Source organism: Rhinolophus ferrumequinum, chromosome X, assembly GCF_004115265.2.
Source record: "Rhinolophus ferrumequinum isolate MPI-CBG mRhiFer1 chromosome X, mRhiFer1_v1.p, whole genome shotgun sequence".
Taxonomy (NCBI): Eukaryota; Metazoa; Chordata; class Mammalia; order Chiroptera; family Rhinolophidae; genus Rhinolophus; species Rhinolophus ferrumequinum.
The window spans coordinates 109,454,369-109,466,939 of record NC_046284.1 but is presented as its reverse complement, the minus strand read 5'-3'; the positions used below and the strand labels follow the sequence as shown (position 1 = coordinate 109,466,939).

Genomic DNA, 12,571 nt, shown 5'->3' with positions numbered 1-12,571 from the left:
AAGATCCATCTATGTTGTCACAAATGGTCCTATTTCATCTTTTCTTACCGCCGAATAGTATTCCATTGTGTATATATACACAACTTCTTTATCCATTCATCTATCGAAGGACATTTTGGTTGTTTCCGTGTCTTGGCCACTGTAAATAAAGCTGCAATGAACATTGGAGCACACTTGTCTTTATGTATAAATGTTTTCAGATTTTTTGGATAGATACCCAGGAGAGGGATTGCTGGGTCATATGGTAATTCTATTCGTAATTTTTTGAGGAACCTCCACACTGCCTTCCATAGCGGCTGCACCAGTCTGCATTCCCACCAACAGTGTATGAGGGTTCCTTTTTCTCCACAGACTCTCCAACACTTGTTACTGTTTGTCTTGTTGATGATAGCCATTCTAACTGGGGTGAGGTGATATCTCATTGTGGTTTTTATTTGCATTTCTCTGATGATTAGTGATGTTGAGCATTTTTTCATATGCCTATTTGCCATTTGTATGTCCTCTTTGAAGAAATGTCTCTTCAGGTCCTCTGCCCATTTTTCAATTGGGTTGTTGGTTTTTTTGTTGTTGAGTTTCATGAGTTCCTTGTATATTTTGGATATTAGCCCATTATCGGAGGCACTGTTTGTAAAAATCTTCTCCCATTCAGTTGGTTGCCTCTTTATTTTGTCGATGGTTTCTTTTGCCGTGTAGAAGCTTTTAAGTTTCATATAGTCCCATTCATTTATTTTAGCTTTTACTTCCCTTGCCTTTGGAGTCAAATTCATAAAATGCTCTTTGAACCCAAGGTCCATAAGTTTAGTACCTATGTTTTCTTCTATGCAGTTTATTGTTTCGGTTCTTATGCTTAGGTCTTTGATCCATTTTGAATTAATTTTGGTACATGGTGACAGATAGCAGTCCAGTTTCATTCTTTTGCATGTGGCTTTTCAATCTCCCAGCACCATTTATTATTGAAGAGGCTGTCTTTTCTCCATTGTACGTTTTTTGCTTCTTTGTCAAAAATTATCTCTCCATATTTATCTGGGTTTATTTCTGGGTTCTCAGTTCTATTCCATTGGTCTGTGTGTCTGTTTTTCTGCCAATACCATGCTGTTTTGATTATTGTTGCCCTGTAGTACAAGCTAAAATCAGGGAGTGTGATACCTCCAGCATTGTTCTTTTTTCTTAGGATTGGTTTGGCTATTCAGAGTCTTTTGTGCTTCCCTACAAATCTGATGATTTCTTTGTTCTATTTCTTTAAAAAATGCCATTGGGATTTTGATGGGGATTGCATTAAATCTGTGTATTGTTTTGGGTAATACGGCCATTTTAACTATGTTGATTCTTTCCATCCATGAGCACGGAATGTCTTTCCATTTCTTTGTGTCTTTTTCAGTTTCTTTTCAAAATGTCTTATAATTTTCAGCATATAGGTGTTTCACGTCCTTGGTTAAGTTTATTCTTAGGAGTTTTATTCTTTTTGTTGCAATTGCAAAAGGAATTGCTTTTTTAAATTTCTTTTTATGAGATTTCATTGTTAGTATATAGGAATGCAATGGGCTTTTGTACGTTGATTTTGTAGCCAGCAACTTTACTGTATTCATTGATTGTTTCTAATAGCTTTTTGGTGGAGTCTTTAGGGTTTTCTATGTATAACATCATGTTATCTGCAAAGAGTGATGATTTAACTTCTTCATTCCCAATTTGGATGCCTTTTATTTCTTTCTCTTGCCTGATTGTTCTGGCAAGGACTTCCAACACTATGTTGAAAAGCAGAGGTGGTAGGGGACAGCCCTGTCATGTTCCTGAACATAGATCAAAGGGCTTCAATTTTTCACAGTTAATTATGAGATTAGCTTAGGGTTTGTCATATATGGCCTTTATTATTTTAAGGTATTTTCCTTCTATACCTGTTTTATTAAGTGTTTTAATCATAAATGGATGTTGTATCTCGTCAAATACTTTTTCTGCATCAGTTGATATAATCATATGATTTTCATCCTTTATTTTGTTTACGTGATGTATCATATTGATGGATTTGCGTATGTTGAACCATCCTTGTGCCCCTAGGATGAACCCCACTTGGTCGTGATGAATAATCATTTTAACGCATTCCTGTATTCGATTTGCTAGAATTTTGTTTAGGATTCTTGCATCTGTATTCATCAGAGATACTGGTCTGTAGTTTTCCTTTTTTGTGTTATCCTTACCAGCTTTTGGTATTGGGGTAATGTTGGCCTCATAAAATGAGTTAGGGAGTACTTCTCTTCTTCAGTTTTTTGGAAGAGTTTGAGTAGGACAGGTATTAGATCCTCTTTGAAGGTTTGGTAGAATTCACTAGTGAAGCCATCTGGTCCCGGACTTTTGCTTTTGGGAAGGTTTTGGATGACTGATTCAATTTCATTACTGGTGATCGGTCTGTTTAGATTTTCCAATTCTTTGTGATTCAGCCTAGGAAGGCTATATGTTTCTAAGAACTTGTCCATTTCTTCTAGGTTATTGAAGTTGGTGGCATATAGTCCTTCGTAGTATTCTTGGATGATCCTTTGTATTTCTGTGGCATCCGTGATAACTTCTCCTTTTTCATTTCTGATTTTTTTTATTAGTGTCTTCTCTCTCTTTATCTTAGAGAGTCTAGCCAAGGGTTTGTCAAGTTTGTTAATCTTTTCAAAGAACCAACTTTTTGTCACATTAATTTTCTCTGTTGTCTTTTTGTTCTCTATTTCATTTAGTTCTGCTCTGATTTTTATAATTACCTTTCTTCTGATGACCTTGGGTTTCATTTGTTCTTCTTTTTCTAGTTCTTTAAGGTGTAACATGAGGTTATTTATTTGGGATTTTTCTTGTTTCTTGAGATAGGCCTGTAATGATATAAATTTCCCTCTTAAAACTGCTTTTGCTGCATCCCCAAAATTTTGGTAGGATGTGTTTTCATTGTCATTTGTTTCTATGTATCTTTTGATCTCTCCTCTAATTTCTTCTTTGACTTGGTCGTTCTTTAAACGTATGTCGTTTAATCTTAATGTATTTGTGGTTTTTCCTTCTTTCTTTTTGCAGTTGATATCCAATTTCAAAGCCTTGTGATCAGAGAATATGCTTGGCTTGATTTCAGTCTGCCTAAATTTGCTGAGGCTAGTTTTATGTGCCAATATATTGTCTATCCTTGAGAATGTTCCATGTACGCTAGAAAAAAATGTGTAGTCTGATATTCTAGGATGAAGTGCTCTATAAATGTCAATTATGTCCATTTCATCTAATGTGTCATTTAGAGCTGCTATTTCATTATTTATTTTCTGTTTGGATGATCTATCCATAGCTGTCAATGATATATTTAGGTCCCCTAGTATAATTGTGTTTTGGTCAATTTCTCCCTTTAGTTCTGTTAGTAGTTGCTTGGTGTATTTCGGTGCTCCCTGATTGGGGGCATAAATATTGATGACTGTTATGTCTTCTTGTTGTATAGTCCCCTTTATCATTATGAAATGTCTATCTTTGTCTCTTGTTACCTTTTTTATCCTGAAGTCTGTTTCATCTGATATTAGTTTTGCTACGCCTGATTTTCTCTGGATACCATTTGCTTGGAGTGTCAATTTCCGCCCTTTCGCTTTGAGTCTATGTTTGTCCCTGTAGCACAGATGTGTCTCTTGGAGGCAGCATATGGTTGGGTTTAGTTTTTTGATCCAATCTGCTACTCTGTGCCTTTTCATTGGTGAGTTCAGGCCATTTACATTTAGGGTGGTTATTGATATGTGAGGATTTCCTATTATTCTGTCTTTTATTTTCTGGTAAGACTGTGTCTCCATTGTTTCTTTGCCTTTTTGTTGTTGTCTATGATTTCTATGTGGTGGTATTCTATGATGTTTCCCTCTGTTTCTTCTTTTGTTACAGTATATATTTCAGTTCTGAATTTTTTTGAGTGGTTACCCTTAAGTTTATGTAAAAGAAAGTTTGATATTTAAAGTACTCCATTTTCTTCAGCATGCATACTTTCTCCATTCCCATATTCCGGTTGAGGCCTTTACTCTCCCCCTTTTTATGTTTGGTTGCCACAAATTGTCCCTGTTGATGGTGGTTGAATAGCCGCCTTTAGTATTTCTTGTAGTGCAGGTCATGTATTAGAAAATTGCCTCAGCTGCTGTGTATCTGGAAAGGTCTTTATTCTTCCTTCATATCTAAAGGATATCTTTGCTGGATATATTATTCTTGGCTCATAATCTCTCTCTTTCAATAGTTTGAATATTTGGTTCCACTCCCTCCTGACTTGTAGAGTTTCTGCTGAAAAATCTAATGATAATCTAATGGGCTTTCCTTTGTAGGTTACCGTCTTCTTTTCCCTGGCTGCCTTGAGGATTCTTTCTTTGTCGTTGATTTTAGACAGCTTCAATACATTGTGCCTTGGAGAAGGCCTGTTAGGGTTGATGTAATTAGGTGTTCTATTTGCTTCTTGGATTCGAGGATCCAGTTCTTTCCACATGTCTGGGAAAATCTCGTCGACTATTTGTTTGAATATATTCTCTGTTCCCTTCTGTCTTTCTTCTCCTTCCGGTATGTCCGTTATTCTTATATTGCTCTTTCTGATGGAGTCAGAAAGTTCTTGTAGAGTTCTTTCATTTCTTTTAAGTCTCAAGTCTCTTTACACTTCCATCTGTGTCATTTCCAGATTTCTGTATTCGATGGCACTGATTCTTTTTTTCATCTAGTCGACTCTACTACCTAACCTGGCTATTTCATTATCCATTTCTTCTATTGAGTTCTTGATCTCCTGAAATCCTATTTGGTTCTTTTTTAAAATTTCAACCTCTTTGGTAAAGTGTTCCTTTTTTTCTTTGATTGTGTTTCTGAGTCCATTAAACTGCCTGTCTGTGTTTTCTTGCATCTCATTGAGTCTTTTAATAACTGAAGTCTTGAATTCTCTGTCATTTAAGTCACATATTTCCATGTCTTTAAGTTCATTTTCTGGAGACTTTTCATTTTCTTTCCGAGCTATCTTGTTACCTTGGTTATTCATGGCAATGAATGATTTATTATTTCTCTTCCTAGACATTTACAGGAGTGCGTTCTGCAACAGGTTGATAGAAAGATGTCTTTCTTTTGTTTTCCATTACGTGTTGGTAGAATGTTTTATTTACTCTCTGACTGCTGCCTTTTATTCTCTCTCACATTATAGTGTTTTATTTTCTCTGCAGTATTCTGGCTTCTCACACAATGAGGGGATGCCTTGGAAGGCGGGCTTCTCCTCTGTTAACAGTTTGCCTAGGTCATACAGCTCCGCCTCCGTGGGAGAATGTGGAGAGCTTCTGAAGTTCCAAAGCTCTTCCTGCACCAGATTCAGAGCCCATGCATTTCAGTGGCTTTGTTTTCTCCTGCAGGGATCTGCCGAGACTAGTGGGGACAGGGGTGGAGTGTCTTCTGAGAGGTGGCGCAGAGCAATGGCAGCGACCACCACCACAGCCAGTCCTGCTTACACGGCTCCCTCCCCTTTGACGGAACTAGTTTGGCTTGTAGTCCGTGTGTGTGGATCACAGTTCTCAGAACTGCAAATATTCTGTTCTTTTGATCTGACACTGCTACTGTTCCATTTCTAGCACTGGGCAGGTGGGGGCAGGGCGAGCTCTGGGAGGGTAGGGAGGGGGCGGCTAGTCTCAGTGCCTAAGCCTTCTGGTGTCTTCTCGGCAGTGAGGGCTTAAACCACAATTTTAGCCTTCTTCCCTCAGTCTTTTCTTCGAGGTCTCTGCCGTGAGCGTTGGGTTCAGCCGTGTTATATGCTGTCCCTTCAGCCCTGTGGGCCATAAGTGGAGCCCTAACAGTTCGAGTTCTTCCTTCTCCCACAGCTGTGGTAGTTCCGGGATGCAGCGAGCTTGGAGTGCTGAGCTAGGTGTGCGTCCTGCGCCTGTGCGGCCCCGTCTCCGCATTTCTCCCTTCCCTCCTCCCCTGCTCGTGCTATTTGCACACCTTTAGATGATTTCAGTTGTGCATCTCTTAGTGTTGCCTGTCTGCTATGCAGGGAGTCCTTTGTGATATTATAGTTGTTCAATTTGTTGTAAATTCCAGGAGAGATTTCAAGAGGCTCACTTCATGCTGCCATTTTTATGATGTCATATCTCTAATTGGAAAACAATTTAACTTCTAAGTCTTTAGTGATTTTTCAATAGGTTCTCAGATAAAAAGTAAATGGTATTTTTACTGACAGGATCTTCTGAAATCCTGCTGTTGCCTTGGCTGTTTATAAATATAAACTATAACTAGAGCAAATATAAAATCATCGAAACCTTAGGGCTGGAAGGGACTTTAGAAACTATCTCTTTTACATCCGTAATTTAACAGGGTAGGAAAACTAAACCCCATTCATGGTTGAAACCAGAGGCCAAATGAATCCAGGGCACTAGGTGCCTGTGCCACTGAACTAATAGACCAACATAGGAGCTGGGCTATAGGATAAGCATTTATCATCAGAGCACCAGTGGTCTGAAAAAGCAGCAGGTTCACATCTCCAAAAACTGCCATAACATTCTCTGACCAGTCTAGGGTATTTAAGGGAAAACCTGGGCATTCCTGCAGAAGCCACGTGACGGTTCCAGGGGTCTGCATGGAGCCTTCCCTCTGGCCACGTGGCTCTCCAACGTGCTCATCAACCCAGGAGCAGTGATGACAGTAACCTGGAGAGAATGCTAGGCTATAAAGATTGTGATCAGTAAGCATGGGGGTATTAATTATAAGTTTCAGGGTAATTTTCTAAAACAGGGAACTGGGACAGGGGACATTTCCAGCTCAAACTGCAGGGGGATGATCTACTACTAAGCTTTAGGGCAAAGAAAGGTGAGGCTGAGGATGCGGCGAGGCCTCTACTACGGGGGTCCCACCTGGGCCCTGCTTCATGGTCATAATATCAGTGTTAGAATTTATATTTTCTTTGTGTATTTTAATGAGAAGGGTGTGTTCAGATTTTTTTTTCCCCGCACAATTTTGTGGGTGTGGTTATTAGAAAACAGATTATCTTGGCTTTTCATTGAAAAAAATGAAGGATTATGCTCTGAGATTCATGCTTGTAATTTTCTCCAAATTATATATTTATGCTGTAGATCTCTGAGTTATGGTGCTATAGGAGTAATTGTTGGACACGAATTTACACACGGATTTGATAATAATGGTAAGTACTGGTTCATTGTATAAGCTGCCGCTTTTAGGATAATGTTGACTATTGTTGCTATTATTTTTGCATAGTGGTATCATCATAGATTAAATATTATCCAAAGCAGTATGAATGCTGATTGAAAACTTTTTGCCATGTCTTACAGTGATAGCTTGCAATAAATAAATGTTCCTATTGCTGATGGGGTAGAATGATGAAAAAATAACCTTGTAATTTCAATGAAGTTAGCTTTGTATCCAGATCAGGATTGCTGTAGCTGCCACAATAATTATAGGAATTACTTTATAGCTTCTTCCCTTTGTCATTTCTTTATTCACCATAGTAAGATGCTCTCCCTGGAAGTGTGAGCTCTGTTCTGAAGATGATTATACAAGTTGCCAAATTAGGACTCAGCGAGTTAGGACTCTGGAGCTTGGCTGACTGATTCCTTCATACTATTACAAGGATTATGCAATGCTTGATCTCTATTTTTCTTGATGCTGGCATATATTCAGAATTATTTTTAAAGGGCTATGCTTTCCTAATAATGTGTAGTAGAGGATATGCTATGTACCCTGGTCACATTTAAGCAATAAGAAAGAGCGGAATGTAACATAAACTAAAGAAATGATCAGCCTTTGAGAGTTATCATAGTTTTTAATCAACACTCCTTTAACTTTGGAGCATTAGTGGAAAATCGTGTGAAACCTCCAAAACTTATGAATTAGCAGCAAATTATGATCATATCTACCTTCACACAATGGTTTACAGGCAGACTTAAGAACACAGCTGGCCCAATGCAACATTTCATAGAGGGACCTCTTTCTTCCATATCTGTGGTGTCTCCAACATCCTTTCCTGGATGCCGACCCCAGGGCCCGAGCCCCTTTTGGTTCTTCTCCTTCTGGAAAATTCTGCCTGTACTCCCACCAGCCCTTCCTGAATCACTTAGGTTTGTTGTTCCCCTGCACTCCCCTCCCTGTTCAAATGTAGCTGCCTTATAGTCATCTGAATCCCTAGAGCTACACTTTCTGTCTGTGTGTTTGGTTTATCTGAGAGAATAGTCTTAGCTAAGAAACAAAAGCTAGTAGTGGTTTCTTGGTTTGGGGTCTTTATTCCTGGGAAATATAAGTTCAGTTCTCCTTCATAATCTTCTGGTGGCCTTCAGGCTTGTCTCTCAAAGGACAGAATCTAATGATGGCAATTTCACTCTGTAACCAATACTTAGAACAGTATGTTGCACATATATGGACATGGCCAGTAACTATTTAATGATTGGTTGGTTAATGGGTGGAGGACAGTGGCTCGATGCTCTCTGAGGGGGTGGTCGTGGCATCCATCCTTGTTGAAGAGCTTTGGGTTGTTCCAGTTAACACTTTTGCTTAGGGGACTTTCTTGTAAACCCTGTGGAGGGTTCTCTGCATAATTAAATTTAAAGTATTAGTTACCTTGAGTGAGTATAGAAGATATTCCAGATACACCCAAACTGTTTTTTTGAAGGCGTAGAGGAAGTGAAGAGTGAGCCCGTAGCAAAAAAGCATGCATAACTTTTTTTCCATTATGTTTTGGAGATTTCCATTCTTGTTCCAAGTTCTCTTTTTAGAGCAACCTTTCTTGTCAAAGCAGGACAGATGGGCCTTCCATCCACACTGATGGCTGTGGAATGATTCATAACAGAGGTTTTATGTGTCTCTAGGCTCCTGGCAACTTGGAGGAAACACGTTCCTATAGGGCTGAGTCAGGGGCTATGGTTGCAGGGTGTGAATGACTCATCGGGGCTGTTCCTATGGATCATTTGGAATTTCACTGGTAGTGGCATTCTGACTCCCTCCATGGGCTTTCTGAATGAAACCATTTCATTTCACAATCCAGAGAACATTTTGAGTCAGATCAGGTAAAAACAAAGAATCCAAGAGTGGTTAAGAATGCTGTATGCCATAGTTGATTAATCTTATTTTTAAAATGCTCTTTGTTACTTAGAAGGAAAGAACTTCCTCAAACCTTTTTCTCCTTTCCCCCGCCTTTTTGCAATTAATCTGTGACACTGTAGACAAGGCAGGAGCTGCTCCCAGGAGTGATCCCTGCTGCAGGGACTGCTTTTTCAAGGCTTGTCTAAGTGAGGGATAAGGAAGATGAAGTTAGTTTCCATAAATAATACAAATATCTTTTAACTTTCCTTTTGTTAGGTAGAAAATATGATAAAAATGGAAACCTGGATCCTTGGTGGTCTATTGACTCAGAAGAAAAGTTTAAAGAAAAAACAAAGTGCATGATTAACCAGTATAGCAACTATTATTGGAGGAAAGCTGGCTTAAATGTGAGTATAACTGTGGTGAAGGGGCATCTTGTGGGTCATCTTTTTCTCATTTGGGCATTGGCTTGCTTTAGACCATTTATTCTCAAAGTGTGGTTCCTAGGCCAACAGCATCAGCCTCCACTGGGAACTTACTAGGAATTGAAATTCTTTTTTTTTCTTCTAGTTTACTCATATTTGGGGAATAAGATTGTGTGAAGACATTGTGCTGTGTTTTTAGGAAAGTAGTTGATATCTAAGTCTATAGTTGTCCAAGGGATTTGTGTATTATCTGATAGAAGCAAAGATTTATTTATAGTCATCCTATAGCCACAGGGTGGCAAGGGACAAATTCTACCTTTAGTTCCTGAACAAGACATCTAGTCACCTTTAGCATTCTTTTTGATACTGAAATATAGAACAGCAGCCTTATAAAAACTCTAACCACCTCCTATAATGACAAGATGAAATGATGTAGGTTTTCACCATTTATTGCTCAAATATTCCCATAAAAATATCAAAGGTGCCCTCCCACCCTAGCCAATAGTCAGTCACAATTATCAAGAGCCCAGCTAAACTGTTCCTTGAACTGGTGGGGTAGCACCCGTGGGGGAGCTGCTAAGAGAATCAGTGGCTTATTTATTTTTTCCTTCAAAAACATTTTCTTAATTTAAACTAAAAACAAAACAAAAAACAGTTCACTTATCCGCCCCCCTCCCCGCAAACACCAATCTGTTCTCTATATGCTTTCTTTTTTTTTTTTTTTAAAGATTTCACCTATAAGAGTGATCATATGGTATTTATCTTTCTCTGTCTGACTTATTTCACTTAGCGTAATACCCTCAAGGTCCATCTACCGTGTTTCCCTGAAAATAAAACCAGGTCTTATATTAAGTCTTGCTCCAAAAGACGCGTTCAGGGGATGTCATCCTGAAAAATCATGCTAGGGCTTATTTTCCAATTAGGTCTTATTTTCGGGGAAACATGGCTTGTTGTTGCAGATATCAAGATTTCTTTCCTTTTTATGCTGAGTAATATTCCCTTGTACCGGTGGACACTTAGCTTGTTTCCATATCTTGGCTATTGTAAATAATGCTGCGGTGAACATAGAGGTGCATATATCCTTTTGAATTAGTGTTTTCATTTTCTTCGGATACATTCCCAGAAGTCGAATTGCTGGATAATATGGTAGTTATATTTTTGTTTTTTTTTGAGAAATCTCCATATTGTTTTCCATAGTGGTTACACCAATTTACATTCCCACCAGCAGTGCGTAAGGATTCCCTCTTGTCTACGTCCTCACCAACACTTGTTAATTCTTGTCTTGTTGATGATAGCCATTCTAACAGGTCAGGAGTGAGGTGATATCTCATTGTGGTTTTGATTTGCGTTTCCCTGATGATTAGTGATGTTGAGCATCGTTTCATATGTCTATTGGCCATCTGTATGTCCTCTTTGGAAAAGTGTCTATTCTGGTCCTCTGCCCATTTTTCAATTGGATTGCCTTTTTTTTTTTTTTGCCATTGAGTTGTATGAGTTCTTTGTATATTTTGGGTATTAGTCCCTTATGAGATATATGATTTACAATTATTTTCTCCCATTAAGTAGATTTCCTTTTCATTTTGTTGATGGTTTCCTTTGCTGAGCAGAAGCTTTTTAGTTTGATATAGTCCCACTTATTTATTTTTGCTTTTAGTGTCAGATTCAAAAAAATTATCACCAAGATCTATGTCAAGGGGCTTACTGACTATTTTCTTCTAGGAGTTTTATGGTTTCAGGACTTATGTTCAAGTCTTTAATCCATTTTGAGTTAAATTCATGGTGTAAGATGGTGGTCTAGTTTCATTCTTTTGCATGTGGCTGTCCAGTTTTCCCAACCATTTGAAGAGACTGTCCTTTCTCCGTTGTATATTCTTGGCTCCTTTGTCATAAATAAATTGAAATTGACCATATAGGCATGGGTTTATTTCTGGAATCTCTAGTCCATTGATGAATGTGTGCTTTTATGCCAGTACCATACTGTTTTAAATTACTGTAGCATTGGAATATAGTTTGAAATCAGGGAGATGATGCCTCCAGCTTTGTTCTTTCTCAAGATTGCTTTGACTATTTGGGGTCTTATATATACTGAGATAAATTTCTGGATTACATATTCTATTCAGCTGCTGTATTTGTTGATTTCTCTACCAGTGCCTTATTACTATGGCTATGTGAATTGTTCTGGTATCTGTCAATACAAGCTATCCCTCACTTTTTTTCTTTTATGTTCTGGGCTATTCTCATGCAAATATGCTTTTGTATATGCTCTAAGACCATTTTACCCATTCTCCCTCCCCCTCCCCCAAAAAAGAAAATTCCATTGGGATTCTAAATTAAATCACATTAAATATATGTTAAATGTATGGAATTGACATTTTTTTAATATATAATCTCCTTGGTATGCTTTTCCATCTGCTTGGTTCTTGTTTTAGCTTTTCACATATGATTTTATAGTTTTCTCTGTATAGATTATTTCTTGTACATTGTTTTTACTTCTTTTTCCTTTTCGTTATTTGGCTGGTTTGATCGGGTTAGTTTTCATTCCTTTTCCTCACTATTAATTTTTTCTTGGAGTTTTCCATTCCGTTTTCCTGCTTTCAGAATTATAAGACACAGATTTCTCTCATTGTATTTGACAGTAATTAAGTCTTTTTGGTAGGTTTGAATCTGTAGGAAGACCTTCCTCTAAAACACACATGCACACACTGTATGCTCCTAATTCATCTAGTCAGGAGCACTGCACCTAAGAGAAGCAGAGGACTACACAGAACTGGAGTAGATCAGTATATCTTCATGTGGTTTTCCCAGGGTCTCTTGGTCCCTTAACCAGGCATGTACACCACCTTGATATCTTACTGGGGCTGGGAAAGCTCCCAAATCCTTGCTATGCCTCAAATCTATTATACTTGGGGTTTATTTCACCATTCCAGAAGAATTTAGGTGAAAATCCGTGCACTTTTAATGGGGATACTGTTTATAAACACTGACTCAGTTTCTGATTCTTAAACCATATTCAGCTCAAGGGAGACCAGTCCTTATCCAGTCAGAGAAACCAGAGTCTGTAGTTTATATCCTTGTTAGTATTCTAGCTCCTTCATCAGTGTTCTCAAAAGCGTTTTCTCTGTCTG

At 38.3% G+C, this 12,571-nt stretch overlaps 1 protein-coding gene across 1 annotated transcript in view; it reads left to right on the top strand.

Annotated features, from left to right (window-relative positions):
• PHEX (phosphate regulating endopeptidase X-linked) overlaps positions 1 to 12,571 on the top strand; it is a 196,210-nt gene that overhangs the window by 171,067 nt on the left and 12,572 nt on the right. The window contains exons 17-18 of the mRNA XM_033118058.1: positions 7,062 to 7,129; positions 9,298 to 9,428. Coding sequence (XP_032973949.1) covers positions 7,062 to 7,129; positions 9,298 to 9,428 — 199 coding nt within the window. The remainder of the gene's footprint in view (positions 1 to 7,061; positions 7,130 to 9,297; positions 9,429 to 12,571) is intronic.